The following is a 22606-nucleotide window of genomic DNA, read 5'->3' on the forward strand; positions in this document are numbered from 1 at the left end:
TATATATATATATATATATATATATATATATATATACAGGGGTCAAGTCCTTGGGAAAAAAGTGTGGGAACTCCCAACCACCCAAGATCCACTCTCCCACCCAAAAAAAAAAAAAAAAATGATACCCTCATATGCACGAATGCTTCAAAAGTGGTATTTTTCATCCAATTTTCGTATTGTGTGTATGAAGCTTAACTGTTAGTACATAAAAAAAAACAATCCTCAATAAACATAAATACGGTAATTCTGTGAATAATCAGCATTCATTCAATAGTGCTTCTGTGCAAATGTGAACATCGTGTTCTGATCTTTATTGGGGAATTTTATTTTGTTTATAGAGTGTTTATGTGGTGAGTTTACACTTTTCATTGAACAGAATTTGGATAACACAGCGTTAAGCGGAAAGGTCATAAATGAACTTCACATTATCTGGACAGAATGCTTGGGGAGATAGTGATGTGTTCCTGCTTAGGAGATGTATGTTAGCTTGGGGGGCTGCAAACTTTGCAGGGCTCCAACACACACTCGCTGCTATTCCAACCCTTCACATATTTCCACATAAACTTCCCTCCTGGCATTAAACTTTGCCAGGTATTGTGCCCAGCTTACCACCCCAAACTTTCCTCCCTCAGCTCACCTCTCTCCCTGCATGTCCTGTGAGCAGAATAGCTGTGCTCCTCCTCTGGGTTCTCTCGTAATATGGCACTGAAGATAGAGGAGGGGGGATTCAGCGAAACACACAGAACAAGTATGCAGGAGACTGGGGGGGGGGGGGGGGGGGAGATGAGGAGACAGAAAATCAGGAGGGGTCGGCGGGGAGGAGCACATCACGAGAGGTCTGACTAAATACAATCTCTTAGCAGCAGGGACCTGATCTACCCATCAGCTAGCTGTGATTGACATATAGATTGAAGCGGAAGCTGTCATGGGGCCCCCTACTGGCAATGCCTGAATGGTCAGGTGTGCAGCACTTACTATTGCGAGCTGTGTCTGCAGCTGCTGGTGTAGCACCTGCCACAAAGCTTGCATACTTCAAAGTCTTGCAGGACATGGCTGCTAACGGGAACTGAGTTCCTGTTGTGGAAAAAGTACAGGAACTCCGTTCCCATGCGTTCCCGCAGGACTTGAGCCCTGTATATATATATATATATATATATATATATATATATATATATATATATATATATTTTTTTTTTTTTTTTTTTTTTTTACTCCTTCCACCGCTTTCTGGTGGTTCCTGAGCTTACCTGGGCAATCAGTAGCTCCAGGAACCAATAGCGATGGCAGCTGCTGATCACAGAGGTGAGTGAAGGAAAGATGACCTCTATCTATGGCCTAGGAGGACAATGATGTCACTACGGGTTCCAGCTCCATGTAAACAAAGCCCTAGATCTCTCTGGAGCCAAGAGGACTTGTCATGCTGTATTGTTATTGCAAGTGATGTATACATTCCTTGCGATAGCAATAAAAGTGATCAAAATATATATATATTTTTTACAGGGACAGTGTAAAATGTAATAAAATAAATAAATAGATATTTTAAAAGTACCCCCCATGCTTACATGCAGTGATGAATGCTTATATAGGTCACGTCCACATATGCAAACATTGTTTGCACCACACATGTGAGGTATCACCGCGAACATCAGTGCAAGAGCAATAATTCTAGTCCTAGAATCCTGTTAACCTGTAGAAATGTTTAAAGCATTGTTTATGGAGATTTTTTTAAGCTCGCGCAATTTTAAAGCATGACATGATAGGTATATATTTACTTTCACATTTTACAAAAAATAAGGGTATATTTTGTGTTTTTTTTTTTTTTATTCATTAAAGTATATTTTTTCCAAAAAAATTTGGTTGAAAAACAGCTGCGCAAAAACCATTACATAAAAAATTGCAACCACTGTCATTTTATTCTCTAGGGTCTCTGCTATATATATATATATATATATATATATATTGTTTAGGGGTTCTAATTCTAAGCATTTACTAACAAAAAATACAGATTTTTACTTATTACGTATACACAGAATGTCAGAAAAAGGCCTGGTCCCTGGTCAGCATGTGGTTTGATGGTTTGATGATCATGGTGTGTATAAACCCATAACATATACTCAACTAATTAATAAAGGATATCAAGTATATATTTTTTACTTTGAATTAATTTATTGAAATATCAAATACAAAAATGATCAAGTATAAATATAACCCATCACCACATTTTTGTAGTTATAACTATAGAGTTATCAGACTAAGCTGCCTTTGCTTGATACAGTTAACCACACTGAGTTTCTTTCTGAGATTTGGTGGGTTTTTTTTTCTAACACCCTAGAGAATAAAATGGTGGTTGTTGCAATACTTTCTGTCACACCGTATTTGCGCAGCGGTCTTATAAGCGCACTTTTTGGGAAAAAATACACTTTTTTGAATGAAAAAATAAGACAACAGTAAAGTTAGCCCAATGTTTTTTTTTTTCTATATTGTGAAAGATAATGTTATGCCAAGTAAATTGATACCCAACATGTCACGCTTCAAAATTGTGTCCGCTCGTGGAATAGCAACAAACTTTTACCCTTAAAAATCTCCATAGGCAATGTTTAAAAAATTCTACAGGTTGCATTTTTTGAGTTACAGAGGAGGTCCAGGGCTAAAATTATTGCTCTATCTCTATCGATCGTGGCAATACCTCACATGTGTCGTTTGAACACTGTTTTCATATGTGGGCGGTGCTCATGTGTGCGTTCGCTTCTGCTCGTGAGCTCGGCGGAACGGGGCACGTTTAAAAAAAAAGAAAAAGAATTCTTATTTATTTTACCTTTTATTTTTGATTTTTACACTGTTCTTTTAAAAAAAATGTGTCACTTTTATTCCTATTACAAGGAATGTAAACATCAAATAGAAATAGACAAATAAACAAATAGAAATAAGGCATAACAGGACCTCTTAAATATGAGATCTGGGGTCAAAAAGACCTCAGATCGCATATTTACACTAAAATACAATAAAAAAAATGAAATAAAAAATGAAATGTCATATAAAAAAAAAAATGTACCTTTAAAGCGGGAGTCCGCCGGGACTCCGCGTTTTTTTTTTTTTTTAAAAGCCAGCAGCTACAAATACTGCAGCTGCAGCGCGCCCGCGATGTCGGCACCCGAAGCCGATCTCTAGATCGTCTCTCGGGTGCTGCCGCCGCCATCTTGGGTATGGGAATCAGGAAATGGAGCCTTTCGGCTTAATTTCCCGGTTCCCTACTGCGCATGCGCGAGTCGCGCTGCGCAATAAGGACGGTCCCCACTGCCTCTGGGATCTGTGTGTTTCCCAGCAGGCAGCGGGGCACTTGCGGAAAGGGGCGTAATCTACGCCCCTTTCCGCAGAGAGCTATCCCGGAAGTGGGTGCAGATACCTGTACTGTACAGGTATCTGCACCCCCCTCCCCCTGAAAGGTGCCAATTGTGGCGCCGGAGGGGGGGAGGGTTCCGATGAGCGGAAGGTCCACTTTAGGGTGGACCTCCGCTTTAAGAGCTATGGGCGGAAGTGACGTTTTGATGTCGCTTCTGCCCTGCAATGGTATGGAGACAGGTGGGGGCCAGGGAGCAAACCTGATTGCCTCCGCCGCTACCGATGGCTCCGGTAAGCGGCGGAGGGCACCAAAGAGCATAGGGGGGGTCCTCTCCATCCGCCGATAAAACTGATTTTACGGCAAGTCCGCCACAGAGACCACTTTTATCTGAAAGCGGACCGCTCACTGCAGAAGAGGATACTGGGGTTATGGCAACTTGCTGCTGCCATAACAATGATGTCCCTCTTCAAAGTGCCGACCTATATTGGTGTGAGCCAGTCCGGAAGTGGTTAATGTATATCCTAGGATTTGATTTGGCAGTTTTAGATATGTTGATATGTTAATTTGCCTAAGGGCGACAATGACAATTGAATGTATTAGTATAATTTTTGTTAAGGTTATTTTGTGACTTCTGAATGTCCATTAATGTATAAAGTATGTAGACAAATGTGTATTTTTAACCACTTCAATACAGGTCACACTTTGAATGACAATTGCGCAGTCATACAACACTGTACCCAAACTACATTTTTATCATTTTCTTCCCACAAATAGAACTTTTTTTTGGTGGTATTGGGTTTATTTTTTGGTAAACAAATGAAAAAAGACCAACATTTTTGAAAACTTTTTTTCCTTTGTTTCTGTTATAAAATGTTGTTTTCTCCTTCACTAAAGGGCATTGATGAGGCTGCACTGATGGGCACTGATGAGGCGGCACTGATGGGCACTGATGAGGTGGCACTGATGGGCACTGATGAGGAGGCACTAATATGCAACACTGATAGGCGGCATTGATAGACAGCCCTCATGGGCACTGATAGGCGGCACTGATATGCATCTGTGGTGGGCACCTCTGATGGGGGCTGCACTGAAAATCAATGCACTGAGTATCAACGCAGACACCCCCCCCCCCCCCCCCCCCGTCAGGAAAGCTGCCAATTAGCTCTCCTCTGTTCGCATCTTGTCAGCGCGAACTGAGGAAAGCCGATTACCGGCAATTCCTGGTTACCACTGTGATCAGCTGTAATTGGTCACAGCTGATCATGTGGTTAGGAGCCTATGTCATAGGCTATTTACCTTGATAGACAGCCCCCATGGGCACTGATAGGCGGCACTGATATGCAGCGCTAATAGGTGGCACTTAGATGCAGCACTGATGGGCACTGAAATACAGCACTGATGGGCACTAATAGGGCGCACTAATAGGTGGCACTGATGGGTACTAATATATGACACTGATAGGCAGCACTGATGAGGAGGCACTGACAGTCATTACTGATGGGCACTGATTGGCATCTGATGGGCACTGATTGGCATTTTGATGGGCACTGATTAGCATCTGTGGTGGGCACCTCTGATGGGGGCTGCACTGAAAATCAATGCACTGAGTATCAGCGCAGACACCCCCCCCCCCCCCGTCAGGAAAGCTGCCAATTAGCTCTCCTCTGTTCGCATCTTGTCAGCGCGAACTGAGGAAAGCCGATTACCGGCAATTCCTGGTCACCACTGTGATCAGCTGTAATTGGTCACAGCTGATCATGTGATTAGGAGCCTATGTCATAGGCTATTTACCATGATCAGAGATGCAGTGTGTTGGAGCAACACACAGCATATGCGATCAACGTGCTGCGCGCTCCCGGGGGGCGCACACGAGCGGCTTATCCTGTTGAATGTCATATGACGCTCAGTCAGAATAACTGAGCCACCTTGCATACATCATTCCACAATAGAGTGGTAAGAAAGGGGTTAATAGGTGTGGTGAAGGGTTACACACACACAGGTTGAACTGGTTGGACTGGTGTCTTTTTTTAACCTCATCAACTACGAAACTATACATAAATTAAAAGTGAAAAATTATACTTTATATTCTACAGTAGCCTATGATACTAATTATGTATATGCATTGTGTTTATTGCATGAAATTACCAATCTGTATAATGATTTCATCATTGCAGATTCTTCTTTGTTCCTGCCTGCTAAAAATCGGAGTGCTCACCGATACTCTCTAAATCTTTTAGACGTTCCCCAAATGCACAAATCTCAGGTAAGGCCAGTTGTGTTTGGCAGACTGTTAACACAACACCTCCACTGAGGACTTCCTGCTGTCATTCCCATGCAGAATGCACAATTTACTTGTTTCAGGTCTGCCCCATAGCAGTTTTACTGCTACAGAGTGGCACCTGTGCAAGGCCGTCTTTAATAATGATCGGACCCTGGGCAAACATTTTCTTGGGCCCCCCTTCCATGCAATTTGTTTTCCACCTGCTCTGAGACATACAAAAAATAGCAGTTTCCCAAATTAGATCAGGCAGTGATTGCGATTGTTTGCCAGAGGTTAGCGTGTATCATTACCGTTCACTGACTGGCTGCTAGAGGTTATAGTACATGAGTTTTGCTTGTTGATTGGTTGCTAGAGAATACTGTACATCAAAACTCCTCCCTGATTGGTTGCTAGAGGTTACTGGACATTGTTACCAATCACTAATTGGTTGCTAGAGGTTACTGCACATTATTACTGCTTACTGATTGGTTGCTAGAGGTTACTGCATATCCTTACCGCTCAATGATTGACTGCAAGAGGTTAGTGCACATATTTACTGCTTATTGATTGGTTGCTAAAGGTTACAGCACATCATCTCACTGCATTCACACCATGGACTGGGGATGTTAGGGAACCCATCAATCGACAGAAAACACCTAGAGATCCTAGGACCCCGGGGGTCAGTTGCAATGCTGGGGGAGGGGGTGTGCGATCAGTGCCAATGTTGTGGGGGTTGATAGGATCAGTGGCAGTGGTGGGGGATGGGATTAGTTAGGAGGCAGTACACTGTGGCAAATTCTGAATCATATAGAGCAAAGCTGGAAATCTTTAGCAAGTATATAGTGGTGGATTCTACACTGGCCACCAATGTAATTGTGAATTAACAATGACCACCAATATGAGAGGGGATTTACACTGACCACCAATGCGAGGATGAATTTGCACTGACTACCATGTTACAAGGGATTTTACGCCAGAGGAATTTCTACACTGACACCAATGTAATAGGAGCATTTACACCAACCACCAGTGTAAGGGGAGATAAACAGTACAATTACCCCCATGTAAAGGGGGAATTTACACTGACAAACATTGTCAAGGAGATTTGTACTGACCACCAATGTAAGGTGACACTTCTACACCGACCACCAATTTTAGGAGGATATACACTGACCACCAATGTAAAGGGGGATGCACACTGACCACCAATGTAAGGGCAATTCTGCACTTACCACCAATGTAAAGGGAAATCTACACTGATCACCAATATAATGAAGAATTTACACTGACAACCAATGTAATGGGGAATTTTACCTCAACAACCAATAAAGGGGGATTTCTACACCGGTCACCAATGTAAGGGTAGATATACGCTCACCATCAATTTAAAGGGGGCTTCTACAGGGACCACCATTGTAAGGGAGGATTTGAAACTGACTACAAATGCAAGTTTGGATTTTTTTTACCAATTACCAATATAAAAAGGAATTTCTACACTGGCCACCAATGTAATGGGAATTTACAGTGGCCACAAATGTCATGGGTATTTACATTGACCACCAATGTAATAGGAGCATTAACAGTATATATAGTAATGTAAGGAGAGATTTACACTGTCCACCAATGTAACTGAGACATTTATCCTGCATTCACATTTGTGGGTGTCCCGAATGCATGCAAAATTGCTTTCAATACACCAAAGAAACGTTCTGCCCTTTAGCAGATACACAGCAGTGCCGTTAATTGTTACTGACACCCACACACATCTGCTGAGATGTGCGTATTTACATGCACCAGAATTCAGAGTGCTGTGGCACCATGTTATTTTGAAAAAAGGTTCCACCTCCAATTAGCTTACCTTTGCAGAACAGGCTGATGTTAGGTTTAATGAGCACAGCTGTAGGCAGGACTTTCAAGCATGCCCCTTTACCTCCCTAACGGGCAGCAGTCAGCAAATGTGATGGTGGATATGGCATACATGTCAATATTGCCTCTATTCACATTTCAATGCCGCTGGTCCGCAGTTATTTACATATTAATGCCGCCGCAATTTACATATTATTGTAGGTTATTTACATGTAAACACAAGGTCTGCAGGTGAGTCATCTGTACACAGCAATAGGGCAGAGCTGGGCAGCATTAGTAACAACACTTCACACTGAGATATCGGGACATATCACGGGACTAAAACTTCAAGAAACAAGGGAATTTAAACTGGGATAATTTGCAAGTATGAGGCAGCTGATGTGGGCCCCACAACAATGATGGGGCCCAGGGCAGCTTCCCCTTTTGCCCTGTCTTAAAAACAGCCCTGCACCTATATGCCGGATCACGTGTATATATACGTGACTCGGCTCTTACGGGTAGGGCGTGCACATTGTGTGAAGCCGGCAGCTCGCTTCCACTGTGATCACACACAGTGGGAGTCAAGCGGCAGGTACCATGGACTCGATGTCCGTCGGCACCCGCTGCTTATTCAGTACAGAGGCAGAACAACGCTCTTCCTATGTAAACAAGATCGCCCTTCTGTCAGTAGTGAAAGCATGGATCTTGTGTTTCTGCAAAGCAGGGACATGGATCTATGCCTTCCCCTAGTAAAAACACCTCCCACAGTTTAGAAAAACACAGGCTAGACACACATTTAATCCTTTGATTGCCCCTGATGTTAACCCCTTCCCAGCCAGTGTCATTGCTACAGTGACGTGCATATGTTTTATCACTCATCACTGTAATGCCACTGGCCCCAAAAAAAGTCAAAAGTGTCAGATACTGTCCAAATTGTTTGCCACAATGTCGCAGTTCCACTATAAGTCGCTAATCACCGATGTTACTAGTAAAATATAAATACATAAACATGTATAAAAATATCCCACAGTTTGTAGACGCTATAACATTTGCGCAAACCAAACAATATTTGTTTATTGAGTTGTTTTTTTGGGTTTTTTTTACCAAAAATATGTAGCAGAATACATATTGGCCTAAATTCATGAAGACATTATTTTTTTTATTTTTTTGGATATGTTTTATAGCAGAAAGGTAAAAATAGTGTAGCGCTTCAATAGTGATAAGTGTAATCAACATAAATTGAAAAAATGATCATATAACAGAGGTCATATAAGTAATATAAATGACTAAAGAAAAAGTCCATAAGATGGGCACAAATTTCACAATGTAGCTGGCACGGGGGTGACCGAACCGTCACAAAGCAGGAAGAGATCACACTAAGCAGATGTATTCATATGAATCAGCTTGTCTGTAAACATCAAGGAAGGTAGATAAATACTTCTTACCAACTCTGTTGGACTCACACAGTCGTATGACAGTTGAGTCTAAAAGGCTTGAGGTCACAATCTGGGACCAAGGAGTATGTGGAGGGAGGTCCGTTGAACTGGTGGAGGAACTCCAAACGGCTGTGTGCTCGATGTTGTATTTCACAGATGGAACATCAAGGTAGTTTGAAATCCAGCTCAAACGCGGCCCATTACACCGATACTCCAATCTCCCCAAGTGGGGAGGAAGATGTTTGGGGGTTTAGCCCAAAAGGAAGGGAAAAAAGAAAAAAGGGCTCCACATGGTGCGGGTCAGACGGTATAAAATAGTAATTTATTAAAGTCAAAAAGTTATTAATGACTTGGTGATCACAAAAAATGGAATAAAATGAAATTAAAAGCAATGTAGGGTGCCAACAGCTAGCCCAACGCGTTTCGACACATATGTCTTCGACAGGGGCATTGCTTTTAATTTCATTTTATTCCATTTTTTGTGATCACCAAGTCATTAATAACTTTTTGACTTTAATAAATTACTATTTTATACCGTCTGACCCGCACCATGTGGAGCCCTTTTTTCTTTTTTCCCTTCCTTTTGGGCTAAACCCCCAAACATCTTCCTCCCCACTTGGGGAGATTGGAGTATCGGTGTAATGGGCCGCGTTTGAGCTGGATTTCAAACTACCTTGATGTTCCATCTGTGAAATACAACATCGAGCACACAGCCGTTTGGAGTTCCTCCACCAGTTCAACGGACCTCCCTCCACATACTCCTTGGTCCCAGATTGTGACCTCAAGCCTTTTAGACTCAACTGTCATACGACTGTGTGAGTCCAACAGAGTTGGTAAGAAGTATTTATCTACCTTCCTTGATGTTTACAGACAAGCTGATTCATATGAATACATCTGCTTAGTGTGATCTCTTCCTGCTTTGTGACGGTTCGGTCACCCCCGTGCCAGCTACATTGTGAAATTTGTGCCCATCTTATGGACTTTTTCTTTAGTCATTTATATTACTTATATGACCTCTGTTATAAGATCATTTTTTCAATTTATGTTGATTACACTTATCACTATTGAAGCGCTACACTATTTTTACCTTTCTGTTTGTTGAACTTTGTTTGTTTTTGGTGTTGGCTGCTATTTTGGCTGTTGAGGCCCTTTTTTCATATATATTTAACTATAGCGCAGTGTTTTCCCTTTAATTTTATGTTTTATAGCAGAACATAAACATATTGTCAGGTTTTATTTTTGTTTATAGCACACAAAAATAAAAACTGCAGAGGTAATCAAATGCCATCAAAAGAAAGCTCTATTTGTGGGAAAAAAGGACATTCATGTTATTTGACATATTATTTGAGTACAGTGTCGCACGACCACGCAAGTGTCTGTTAAAAGTAGCTCAGTGCCGTATCGCAAAAATGGCCTGGCCATGAATGAGGGTAAATCTTCCAGAGGGCAAGTGGTTAATTAGCTAAGTATATGCCACATAATGTATATTTCTAAGGTGGTTGTATGTGGTTACATGTTATGCTCATGGCATTTATGCCATGATCATTATATTTTGTTAATTGTGGCAAGAAGAGATAATTCAAAATGACAACATTTTTCTGAATTGGCCCCACTTACCTTGCCAAACCTAGGCTTTGAGCCATGAGTTCCATTATGGGAAATACTATGCAGCCCTGTTTTATGCATATGTGTATCCTATGTTTTTGACCAAAGACACATGAAATGCTGAATTGCACTGAGCATTTAATGGACAGTTTCAACTGATTGTCTTTATGGGTGATATCAGTGCAGTAAGGACTTTGTCTGCAGATGTTTCTGATGTTATCAGTTTGGCACTGATTGTGCCTGCTGACATGTTCTTGTGGTGTCAGCATAGTACTGATTGTGTCTGAGGACATGTTTCTGATTGTTTCACTACAACACAGATTGTATCTATGTAAATTATCCTAGATATATCAGTACGGCCTTGATTGTGTCAGTGGACATGTTTCTGGTTGTCTCAGTAAGGTTCTGAAGGGCTGATTTACTAAAGGCAAATAGGCTTTCATTTTGCAAGGGAAGTTGCACTCTACAAGAGACTTTGCCCCAGAGCTTAGTGAATGTGGTGAAGTTTCACTTTTCAAAGAATACCCAATCATGTGCTAGGAAAATAAGAAAACAGCATTTTTCCTTGCACATGATTTGATGATGGAAGTTTTCAGAGCCTTGCTTCATTTACTAAGCTCTGGGACCAAATCCTTTGCAAATGCAACTTCCCTTGCAAAGTGAAAAACGTATTTGCTTTTAGCAGATCAACCTTTGTGCCTGTGTGGACATGTTTCAAATTGTGTAAACATGGTACTGATTGTGTCTCAGCAAAGATTTCTTAATGTGTCAGGACCATGCTGATTGTTACTGTAAACGTGTTTGCGGTTGGGTCAGTACAGTACAATAGTTCTGAACTGTCCCTGACTTTGAGGGACTGTACCTGATTTGGAGCAATGTCCCTCTCTCCCACATTCCTCCTCATTGGTCCCTCATTTTGGTCTGATCTATATAGATGTATATAAAATACACTTTTTATCTATAAAAGTGTTTTCCAGTGCTAAACCTTTCATCTTCTAAGTTGCTGCATTTGTAAATTCCAAAAGCTAATATAAAGGGATAGTAGTGCCAAAAAGCACTTGTGGGTTTAACCAATCTTGTTTTTGTGTACAATTCTCCTTTAAGGGGCATGGCAAGGGGTGTGTCCTATGCCAGGCTAAAGACCATTTTCAGCAGAAAAGGGAAGGCGGGCCTACCAGGCGTTGGGATGCTGGTAAGGGCAAACAAACAAAAAGGGAGTCTCCTCTTCCCCAGCCAGAAATCCACTGATAGAGACTCCAAGTTATGTCAGGGTGGAGTGAAGGCTTTCCCACTTTCTTCCCTAGTGGGAGGGTGTAATAATTAGAGAGGGTTACAGGATGTAGCTTCTTTCCCCTCCTCCCCAGAGCGTCCTTTTAGCCCACCTTCTCAAAGAGGGTCAAAAGGGATTTTATTCCCACATTTTTGTAGTTCCAAAGCCCTTGGGGAAGTACCGCCTCATTATAAACTTGAGAAGGCTAAAGTTTTCTACGGTACAAGAAATTCCATATGGAAAGTGTTTATACCCTCAGGAGACACCTCCTGAAGGACCTGTTTATGGTCACTATAGACCTGAAGGGCGCTTACCTCCATGTCCCCATTTGTTCAGAACATCAGGCCCTTCTGAGGTTTGCGATCCCCTCCAGTCAGTATTGGCGGTTTTGTGTCCTTCCCTTCGGTCTGGCCTCCAGCCCAAGGGTGTTCACAAAAATCCTTGCAGAGGTAGTAGCATACCTCCATCTCCAGGGCGTAACTTTAATTCCCTATCTCAACGATAAAAGTCGAGATCTCCTCCTGGCCAACCTAGAGAAGGTACTTTGTACCCTGGAGTCCCTGGGCTGGCTGGTCAGTCAAGAGAAGTCATCCTTGACTCCTGCTCAGACCAAAGTCTATTTGGGTTTCCTGATAGATTCAGCAGCACAAAAGCTGATCTTACCTCAGGGAAAAACAGAAGGCCATGTCAGCAGTCGTATCTCTTCTGGAAACAGAGCTGACGTCCTACAGGAAGATGAGAGTCCTCAGATTGATGACATCTTGTATTCCTGTGGCCCCTTGGGCCCAGCTCAACTCCAGGACTCTCCAGCAATTCCTTCTGTACTCCTGGAATGGAAAGAGAGGGTCACGGGACGACAGGGTCTCCATTCCAGTGGAGGTGAGAGAGTCCTTACAATGGTGGCTCAGTTCTCAGAGGTTGCAGATGGGCCTTCTTTGGACCCAGCTTCAACCCCTCAGGCTGACTATGGAAGGGAGCGCCTGGGGTTGGAGGCCCAGTTGCAAGAGCTTCGAGCCCAGGGTGTCTGGGATCGGTCTCAAAGAAAGGCCTCCTCCAACTTTCAGGAGCTTTTGGTGGTCAGAGAAGCCCTAAGGTCCTTCGAGGAAAGAATCTGCGGCAGGGAGATCCAGGTTCTTTCCGACAACGCGACCGTGGTAGCCTTCCTGAATAATAAGGGAGGCCCCAGGTCATGCTCCCTTCTATCCTTGTCCCAGGAACTTCTGGAGTGGGGCAGAACGGAGAGTCCCTTCTATGTCGGTGGTGCACATAATGGGGGTTTACAATATTGAGCCAGATTATCTCAGCCGACAGACCATTCTCCACGGGGAGTGGGAATTGAACCCAGAAGTATTCTCCCTGGTCTGTCACCTTTTCGGCAGACCAGAGATAGATCTCTTCACCCGCAGAGGAAACAGGAAGGTGAGGAGGTTCTTCTCACTTTCAAGGGAGCTCGGGTCGGAGGCAGTGGATGCCTTGGCCCAGGTTTTTGGATTTTCAGCTGGCATACTCCTTCCCCCCCTTGGTCCTCATTCCCAGGATTCTACAAAAATGTAGCCTTTCAGCAGGGAAGCTGATTTTAGTGGCTCCTTAGTGGCCCAAGAGGACCTGGTTTCCAACACTAGGAAACTAGTCAGTGTCTCCTCCTCGGCACCTCCTGGAGAGGTGGGATATTCTCTCTTAGGGCCCGGTCTGTCACCCAAGACCTGGTTTCTTCAAACTGTTGGCTTGGCTCTTGAGAGGGAAAGCCTGCGCAGGAGGGGGTGTTCTGATAAGGTAATTGACACACTCCTTGCAAGTAGAAAGCTGGTTATCCGGCATATTTATGCTAAAGTCTGGGGAGTCTTCTCGGTGTCAGGAGAAATACTCTTCCCAGCAAGAGATCCCCATGATCCTGGATTTTCTCCAGGATGGCGTGGATCAGGGGTTAGCAGCCAAGACCCTCAGAGTTCAAGTGACAACCTTGTCCAGTTTTTTGGACAATAGACTTTCTCTTAATCCCCTGATTAAAAGGTTGTTAAGGGCAAGAGAAAGGACGTTGCGGGCTTAATGAGTAAATTTCCACCTTGGGACCTAACTAACCATTGATTCAGTCTCCTCTTAAGTTTCTCACCCTCAAGACAGCTTTCCTACTGGCCATCACATCGGTCAGAAGGATAAGTGAAATCCAGGCTCTGTCAATTAAAGAGCCCTTTTTTCTATTATTTGAGGACAGGTTGGTACTTAGGCAAGATCCCTTGTACCTTCCAAAAGTAGCCTATGAATTTCACAGGACGCAAGAAATTGTCCTCCCGTCTTTTTGTTCTAATCCTCAGAATGATAAAGAGAGTTCTTTTCACTGTTTAGATGCCAGACGTTGTCTGTTGATATATTTGGATAGGGTGAAGGAGTTCAGGAAATCCAGTCACCTTTTAGTGAGTTTTTTTGGACAGAAAAAGGGTCAGCAAGCTTCCAAGGCAGTTATAGCAAGATGGATCAGGCAGACTGTTAATATAGCCTATGAGAAATCAGGTAGAAGGGCTCCCCTCAGCATCAAGGCACATTCTACTCAGTCTCTGGTGACCTCTTGGGCAGAAAGAGCCAGAGCATCGATAGAACAAATATGCAGAGCAGCCACATGGTCAAGCCAGAGCAACTTCCCGAGGCACTACAGGGTTTAGTTGTTGTTGCCTCAGGATCTGACCTTTGGTAGAAAAGTTCTACAGGCTGTTGTCCTGCGCTAAAGTAAGCCTGAGCTACTTGCTCTTCTCTCAAGGTGCCGTGCTGGAAGACGACTTGAGAAAATAACCTGTTACACTTACCGGTAACAGTATTTCTGGGGAGTCTTCCAGGACAGCAGGCTTACTTCCCACCCATTCTATTGGTGTGGTTGATCTATTATATGAATTCAGGTGTTTTCTTCACTCTCGTGCACTGGTGTGGGTCAATATTTTTTCACAACTGAAGAACACAGGGAGGAGTGGGGGTTTTAAACTATTTGCTGATTGTGTTTCCTGTCAGGTAGGACCAGTCATCCCTCAGGGTACCGTCCTGGAAGACTACCCAGAAATACTGTTACCGGTGTAACAGGTTATTTTCTGCCCTCTGATACACCTAGTGGTTTAAGGTGATATTACCTGAGCTCACCAGGTGAATCATTAGAGTGTTCCAACCAATGGAGAATAAGCCAAACCTTTTGGGCAGAGCTTATTATAATTTTATGAGCTTATTATCCCAGATGGTATAAAGTATGTGAGGGCCACAGGGGAGAGGACCGCAGACCCACACGCCCGATACACTCCCTAGACGAGCAAGAAGCCTGCTGATAATTGACCACTCCCCATCTTGCTGGACTCTGCTCCTGGGAATCAATTGAACGTACTTAGAATTTGTCAGATATCTTCCCTTTTTAAACTGTGGTAAGATATAGACCATACAGATTTTAGGTAACCCTTTTCTCTCAATATTGTAGGTACTGTATTTTACTGTTTATATTTTGACCTTGCCTTGTACAGGGTGTAGTAGCTCTGTTAAATTAATATTTCCTTCAAATTGACAACATCTATCTGTTGACTCCGCGAGACATACTTTGTATTCCTTCTGGCTGGAGAAATTCAGAGGACTGTTTCTCCGAGTGACAGGGGATATTGTGTCTTTAAATGTTAGTCATGGCTGCAAATATTTTTTTAACATAGCCATTTGTCCTGGACCCAGCATCATTGAGAATAATCATGGTCTCAGAATTGGTGGTCAGTGGGAGGAGAGTAGTGCTCCATCTTTGATATTAGTGGGCGTAATAGTACCCCATCTTTGGTATCAATGAAATAAATAGTGCCCTATTGTTGCTGTTAGTAGAAGGAATAGTGTCGCGTATCAATGCGAGGAATAGTGCCCCAAGGGCTGCATAAAGGCCAGCAAAGGGTCGCAGTTTGGAGACCCTTGCATTATTTTTATATTTAAATGTATGGTTATTTTTTTGACACGTGCACTCTGTTGTGGGAACAGGAGGCATAAAGGTAACAATATTACAATTATCATACACAGAGCACGCACAAAGCAGCGTACAATCCACAAAATAGGTTCAGAAAACACGATCATATATGTCAGCGCATACATGTGTGTGTGGGCCCATCCTAAAATAATGCTTTCATATTTTACCCTTACCCCACTTTTTTTTCATTTTGTAAAACAGAAGAGTAAGAATGAACATGAAGGGGAAAAAACTAAGAATGAAGTATATATTTTTTTTACCCTTTATAGGAATAAATATGCATTTACTTAAAAAAAACAAAAACTTTTAAAATATTTATGCTTACATTTATGCTTTCTATTGTATCATGTTGAAACTCAATTTGATAAGTATGTTCTTCCATAGCTTTTGTTATATTGCAGTCCCATGTCACATTAATGATCCCTGGATATAAATGTATTTTCAAATTTGTAGGTAATGGGAAAACTTTGCTTTCTAAAAGAAAAAAAATGAATTTGTTAAAAATGTGTACATTTTACCTAAAGCTAATAAGCACAAGAGTACAATATGTACATCAAGAGTACTGGGAATGTTGTACAGAAAATGAATTCAAATATACAGTATTTCCCTGTAGCCACAAAGGTTATAAAGCTACCATCTTTGCTACTGATTTCTATTCTGAAGTTGCTCAGCCATCCTAACCCCCCCAGTACAAATCCTGGGCTCACAAAGGAGCAAGGGGAGTCTGGAGCCCTGGAAGGAGGGCAACCCACGGACATCATGTACAAAGTATCATTACATGCACACACACATATTCAGGTCACACTTGTGCATGTATTAGACATCTTCATACACAATAGGTATCATTTTAATTTTAGGGCTGACATTTGAAATTTATAGGGGAAAAAAAATCAGTATGGCATGTAAAATTGCTACACGTTGGGGTTGATTTACTAAAACTGGAGCGTACTGAATCTGGCGCAGCTACACTTAGAAACCAATCTTCAAACTTACAGGCTTTTTTTTGTCAAAGCTTAACTGATCAAGTTGGTGTTAGAAGCTGATTGGCTACCATACACAGCTGCACCAGATTTTGCACTCTCCAGTTTTAGTAAACCAATCCCAATCCATTTTTAAATTATTTAAAAATTTTAACTAGAAAAAAAAATCTACATTTCAGCCTGCAGTAACTATAATTTTCTAAAACTGTCAAAAACTTAACGCAACAAGGTAACTTTGAGGTGCTCTGTACATGGATGATCTAGGAAAAGACCCATACATTGTAATTTCCTGCTACCATTATTAACTCATTGATTGTCTCTGACATCTGCATTAAGGCAGTATTTTAAACATACTCTGCATCAGTCACTTATTATTTTGGTGATATACTCCCTAAGACTTTTCTACTAAAATGGATGACGACACTGCAGCTTTCCTTATTAGTATACTGAGATCTACTACGACTAGTATAGTGAAACCAGACTCTTCCATTGAGAAATTGGTCTGGAAAAAGACATGGTGAAACAAACAACAATTTCTTCAGAACACAAAATGGTGGGAATTTCCAACAATTTAACAAAAAATCCTTGCAATGTACATACATCACCCATAGATCACCTAGAGGCTGTTGATTTTTGACAAGCTATAATGATTTTAAATATGACACTTATTCACAATTGTAGTCATCTTGTTTTGTTCCACTGTTTTTGCAAGCACACAATTTCAGTCTATAAAAATGTGTAATTTTATAATTTGAAGAGTCTAATCTTTTTAGTTGAACCTCTTCATAATTGCTTTTTTATACATTATTGTTGTGCCAATCCAGTCAGTACATTACATATATTAACCACTTAAGCCCCGGACCAATTTGCACCCAAAGGACCAGGCCCCTTTTTGCGATTCGGCACTGCGTCACTTTAACTGACAATTGTACGGTCGTGCGACGTGGCTCCCAAACAAAATTGGCGCCCTTTTTTATCCCACAAATAGAGCTTTCTTTTGGTGGTATTTGATCACCTCTGCGGTTTTTATTTTTTGAGCTATAAACAAAAATAGAGGGACAATTTTGAATTTTTTATATTTTTTACTTTTTGCTATAAGAAATATCTCCACAAATATATAAAAAAAAGTTTTTTTCCTCAGTTTAGGCTGATACGTATTCTTCTACATATTTTTGTTAAAAAAAATCGCAAGTAGCGATTATTGATTGGTTTGCGCAAAAGTTATAGCGTTTACAAAATAGGGGATAGTTTTATAGCATTTTTATTAATATATTTCTTACTAGTAATGGCGGCGATCAGCGATTTTTATTGTGACTGCTACATTACGGCGGACACATCAGATATTTTTGACACATTTTTGAGACCATTGTCATTTATACAACAATCAGTGCTATTTAAATGCACTGATTCCGGTGTAAATGACACTGGAAGTGAAGGAGTTAACCACTAGGGGGCGAGGAGGGGTTATGTGTGACGTTATGTGTTTTTTTTTATTGTAGGGGGCGTGGCCTGGCATGTGACCTCACTGATCGTCTTTCCCTATAACAGGGAACAGACGATCGGTGATAGCCACAATAGGAAGCACAGGGAGAGGTTTGTTTACACAGACCTCTCCTCGTTCTTCAGCTCTGTGACCCGATCGCAGGACACCAGCGGCGATCGGGTCCGCTGGTCCCGCGGCCACGGTCATGGAGCTCAGGACCGGATCGGAAAGAACACCGCCGGCGGCGTGCCCCCGGCCCGCGGCGTGCCCCCGGCCCGCGGCTGGGCTCTTAAAGAGCAACATACCGCTACGTGCTTGTGCCCAGCTGTGTCATTCTGCCGACGTATATATGTGCAGGAGGTGGTCCTTAAGTAGTTAAGTAGAAATCTAAAATATAGGCATGCGCCTTCCATACAAAGCTGACCTAAACATCCAAATGGACACATATTTGGGGTCTGTGTACTCAGGGTCAATAGGAGAAAATATCTAAATGAAAATAAGTGAGTAGGTAGTGTTATTAATTTTACAAATATTTTTGGCACAGTAAACAAACTAAAACTGCAGTTTTCACATTTCTACTATTTTCTAATATATAATAAAAAAAAATCAAAAGTAAAGTCCCATATGTGTCCAAAAAATAGCGTGAAAATCATTTTGCTGAATAAAGCAATTAGGGATCAGATTTGGCCAGTGCTGAGTTTGCTAAACTATAAATAGGTTGACGAGAGAGTGTGTATGAGCTGCTATAGGAAGAGATTACTGATAACATATGGAGAAATGAAGATCAGTAAACAAACTGTGCTTTTATTTCTGTGAATTTTAGGGGTGGGGGCATTTTCTTTTGTGACTCACCTGCCCCATGTTCACAGTCTTTACTTAACCCAAAAGCCCCTTATACAGTAGGAATACTATTATCTACAGCAGCCTTTTTCAACCGGGGTGCCTTGAGGTTTCTTCAGGGGTGCCTTGGCAAAATGCCTAAAAATTGCCCAAAAATGTACACAAGCCAGCAGGTGGAGCAAGCCTGCCTATTAGTCACACAAAGCCACAGGTTTTTATTGTGCACCATTTCAACCTTCCAGCCACCGGCGTCCTAACAGCCAATGATGTCATCAGTGTTGTTAAGAAGGGTGTTGATCACCTGTACAGCATCCTTGTTTGACCCTCCCCTGCCCCCTCCATCAGCACTGGGGTGACATTAGCTGAGTTATAGAGAGAAACTGATGAAGAAGAGAAACACTGGAATACTAGTCGGTACTAGTGTGGAAAAGTGAATTTGCTTTGGAAGAATAAATCACCTCTAATGTTGGGTGTCCTACGCGTGTCGATGCTGCCGCATTATGTGAAACGATTAGAATCGTTTTTTACATTTTAGAATAGGGTGCCTTGAGACTGTCCATAATTTTAAAGGGTGCCTTGAGATCGTCCATTATTTTAAAGGTTGCCTGTACTGAAAAAAAATTGAGAAACACTAATCTACAGTATGTCAACAAAGATCTGATTGCTAACTTTTAAGCCATAGTTTCCTTTGCTGACTTTTATTATTGTGTTTTGATTTTGGTATATTTTGCATGAAAACCTTTTTTTTGCTACTGAACTTACAATAACTAAATGTTTTTGTTTTTTCTTTGCTGTAAGCAGGGTTGTTTTTCACCTGGAACAGGCTGTTTTGCTATCTCCGGCCACATTGTCCTCCAGTCCCCCAGGTCCCAAAGCTGCAAATGCCGCAATTTCCAGGCACACTTGGACTGGAGCGGCAGCATATACAGGAACCGATCCCTTTAATTTTCCTCCTGCAGCCGCTGACTGACACTGTCCATTTATAAGCTAGGCTGAGTTTATATTTTTACAGTGACATTTGTTTAATTATATTTTTCTAAGTTTTCCTTCTATTTAGTTAGGCCTTGCTAGTTAATTACTTAAAACAAATTATGCTGATCTTTGCTCTCTTTCATGTTGTTCGGGTAGATCACCCCCTCTCAAGGGTTGCCTTCCGCCACTCCAGAGTATTCAAAAGAATTGCAGCGGTATATCAAAACGTGGACAACTCCCCCAAAATCTAAAGTCTAAGATCTAAAAAAAACTCTTTGGTATTGTGGCACATGGTGGGAGTATCTTAATGGCACGATGAATGTGGCGGGTGGTATTGGGGGGTCTCCGGTCAACTTCTGAATAGGGGCCCACACGCTACACCTCTTCACCACAGCATGCAGATTGCAGAAGACAGGAATATGTATGTACAGTATACAATACTTACACCTGACCATACTCTATGTTGTGCTTTGTGGTTGTATCCAACATGTTTTTGGCTGCTGCAGTCCCTGCACTATATATGCTATATTGTGAATACACACTGCTTACCAAACTGTTTATTGTCTCCACAGTTTTAGGTTGCTAAGTAACAGCAGTTATATGGAGTGAGGGGTGCAGCTTTTGAGAGCTTTTGGGGGCAAAAGTCTAATGAAAATAAATTGAGTGCATATTATAGTGTATAATACATCAAAGGTCCTAGTAAATTATGGAAATATGGTTGTACTTGAGCCCAAGCACTTCTAGGCAGAAGCTTTGGGAAACTAGAATCGTCCTTTCCCAGTGGACGTCTGTTATGGGGAAACGCGTCAGTGGAGCAACAAATCCGTGACACCTGCGCACATGGACTGGCGGGTGGGGTCCGCGGCCATGTTTGTTCCTATGCTCGTATGCTTTTGTTAAACTGTATCTGTTGTAGTGCAAGTGCAATCTTTACTTTCAATAAAAGCATGGTTTTAATATACTACACCATGAAGTCTCCCCATCTGCCAGTTTATACATGAGAGTGGCAGCCAGCTTGTGAATGAAACTTCTGGAGTGTATTAAACTGGGCGTGTGGGTAAGCATTGCTTCAGGACCAGAATATGTCTCCATACTGATTTGAGCTGTGGGGATTGCTTGCTGGCTTGTCTGATCTCTATAATCTGAGATCCTATTCATCTGGTAAGAAGTCTAAGTGGGGGTGGCAGCCTTCTGAGCACACTTCACGTTGTTTGTCAGTTTCCTAACACTTCCAATCACTTGAGGATTCACTAATCTGTTGAACTGTTTGTTTAGGATTTACTTTCATTAATTGCTATATCACTTTTCTGACACTGTTATTGATGTATGAAATATCGATTCAACAATTGATTTTTTTTTAAAGTATTTATTTGATTTAATATATATATTGGTGATTTCAGACAAGTCCACTGTGTTTTTTTAATAATAACCTCTTGGAGACTGACAGAAACAGAAAGGCAGAGTGCACAATATACGTGTAGTGGGTAGTACATTTATTCAAACGTAACTGTTAAAATAATGTTTTTCATAAAATCAACTTAGACGGGCATCTGGCATGGTCCAAAAACTGGGTACAGCTTAGGCAGGTACACAGGTGTGGAAGTCCTAAAAAAAAGCTAAAGAAACACCAGAGGGTGCCAACCAGAAGCGTGTGCACGGGGTCTGCTTGGGCACATCCTAATGCCTAAGCACACCCCAGGGCTTTTTTTTGCTGGCGGGATCTCCATTCTGGCACCCCTGCTGATGACCAATGGGAACGTGGCGACTATGCGAGTGAAACAGTTTTTTATTTGGCTGTATAACTCCTGTGAGTGCAGACACTGATCGCGGAGTAAGCAGGCAAGCGGTCACATTTTCCGATGCTACTTCTATAGTTCCGGCTACTGCATCCCTGACAGCTGAATATCACTCCGCCCCCTGCTGTCAGGGATGCTATAGCCACAACTATAGAGGTAGCATCGGGGCTGTATTAACCCCACTGTTTTTAAACAAGACCTGCCCGCTGCCACTGCGGGGGCTTCCAGTCCACCACTGCCCTTTGTCTAAGAAAAGTATTCGCCAGGACTGTCCCAGGCAGGGGAGGAGGCGGTAGCTTTTTCCTCCCTGCTCTACCTCCGAATGCCCCGCCTCCCATCTTCTGCCCTACAGTGCAGACAACGCAACTACCTGAAGTGAGGAGGATGTGTCGGGACTCACTGGTAAGGGGGGAGTTGGGGGCACAGACTTTAGCTCTGCAGCATGCAGGGAGAGAGGAGGGTGTAGTGCTTTTCATCTATCCTCTTAATTCTTTCATTTGTTGTATTGAACAGCTAGTAAGAAGTGTGTATCACTGTTCACATGTTCAGGGATGTTCTTCTCATCACATGAATATAAGCCAACATGCTCTTTGTTTCCCAGTCACCATGCAATGTTCTGTACCTGAAGTCCAAGATATGTCATGGGTAACCTACCCATAGTACAGCCATGTTAACTTAATGGCATCCTATTGTAGTAATAGCCTTACAAGGGCCTAATTAGAGGGTATAAGTACATTATCCTGTGCAAATATCATCACATCTCCTGCAGGGAATAAATATTGACCCCCCTGTCTCGAGGATTAGTAAGTCAT

The 22606-nt window shown here is 42.2% G+C and overlaps 1 protein-coding gene across 1 annotated transcript in view; it reads right to left on the bottom strand.

Annotated features, from left to right (window-relative positions):
• LOC143982233 (granulocyte-macrophage colony-stimulating factor receptor subunit alpha-like) overlaps positions 1 to 22606 on the bottom strand; it is a 105145-nt gene that overhangs the window by 38557 nt on the left and 43982 nt on the right. Inside the window, exon 3 of the mRNA XM_077480778.1 lies at positions 16049 to 16197. Within this exon, the coding sequence (XP_077336904.1) occupies positions 16049 to 16197 (149 nt within the window). The remainder of the gene's footprint in view (positions 1 to 16048; positions 16198 to 22606) is intronic.

This window comes from Lithobates pipiens, unplaced genomic scaffold (genome assembly GCF_037356315.1).
Source record: "Lithobates pipiens isolate NorthernLeopardFrog02 unplaced genomic scaffold, aLitPip1_a1.2 Scaffold_16, whole genome shotgun sequence".
Lineage (NCBI taxonomy): Eukaryota > Metazoa > Chordata > Amphibia > Anura > Ranidae > Lithobates > Lithobates pipiens.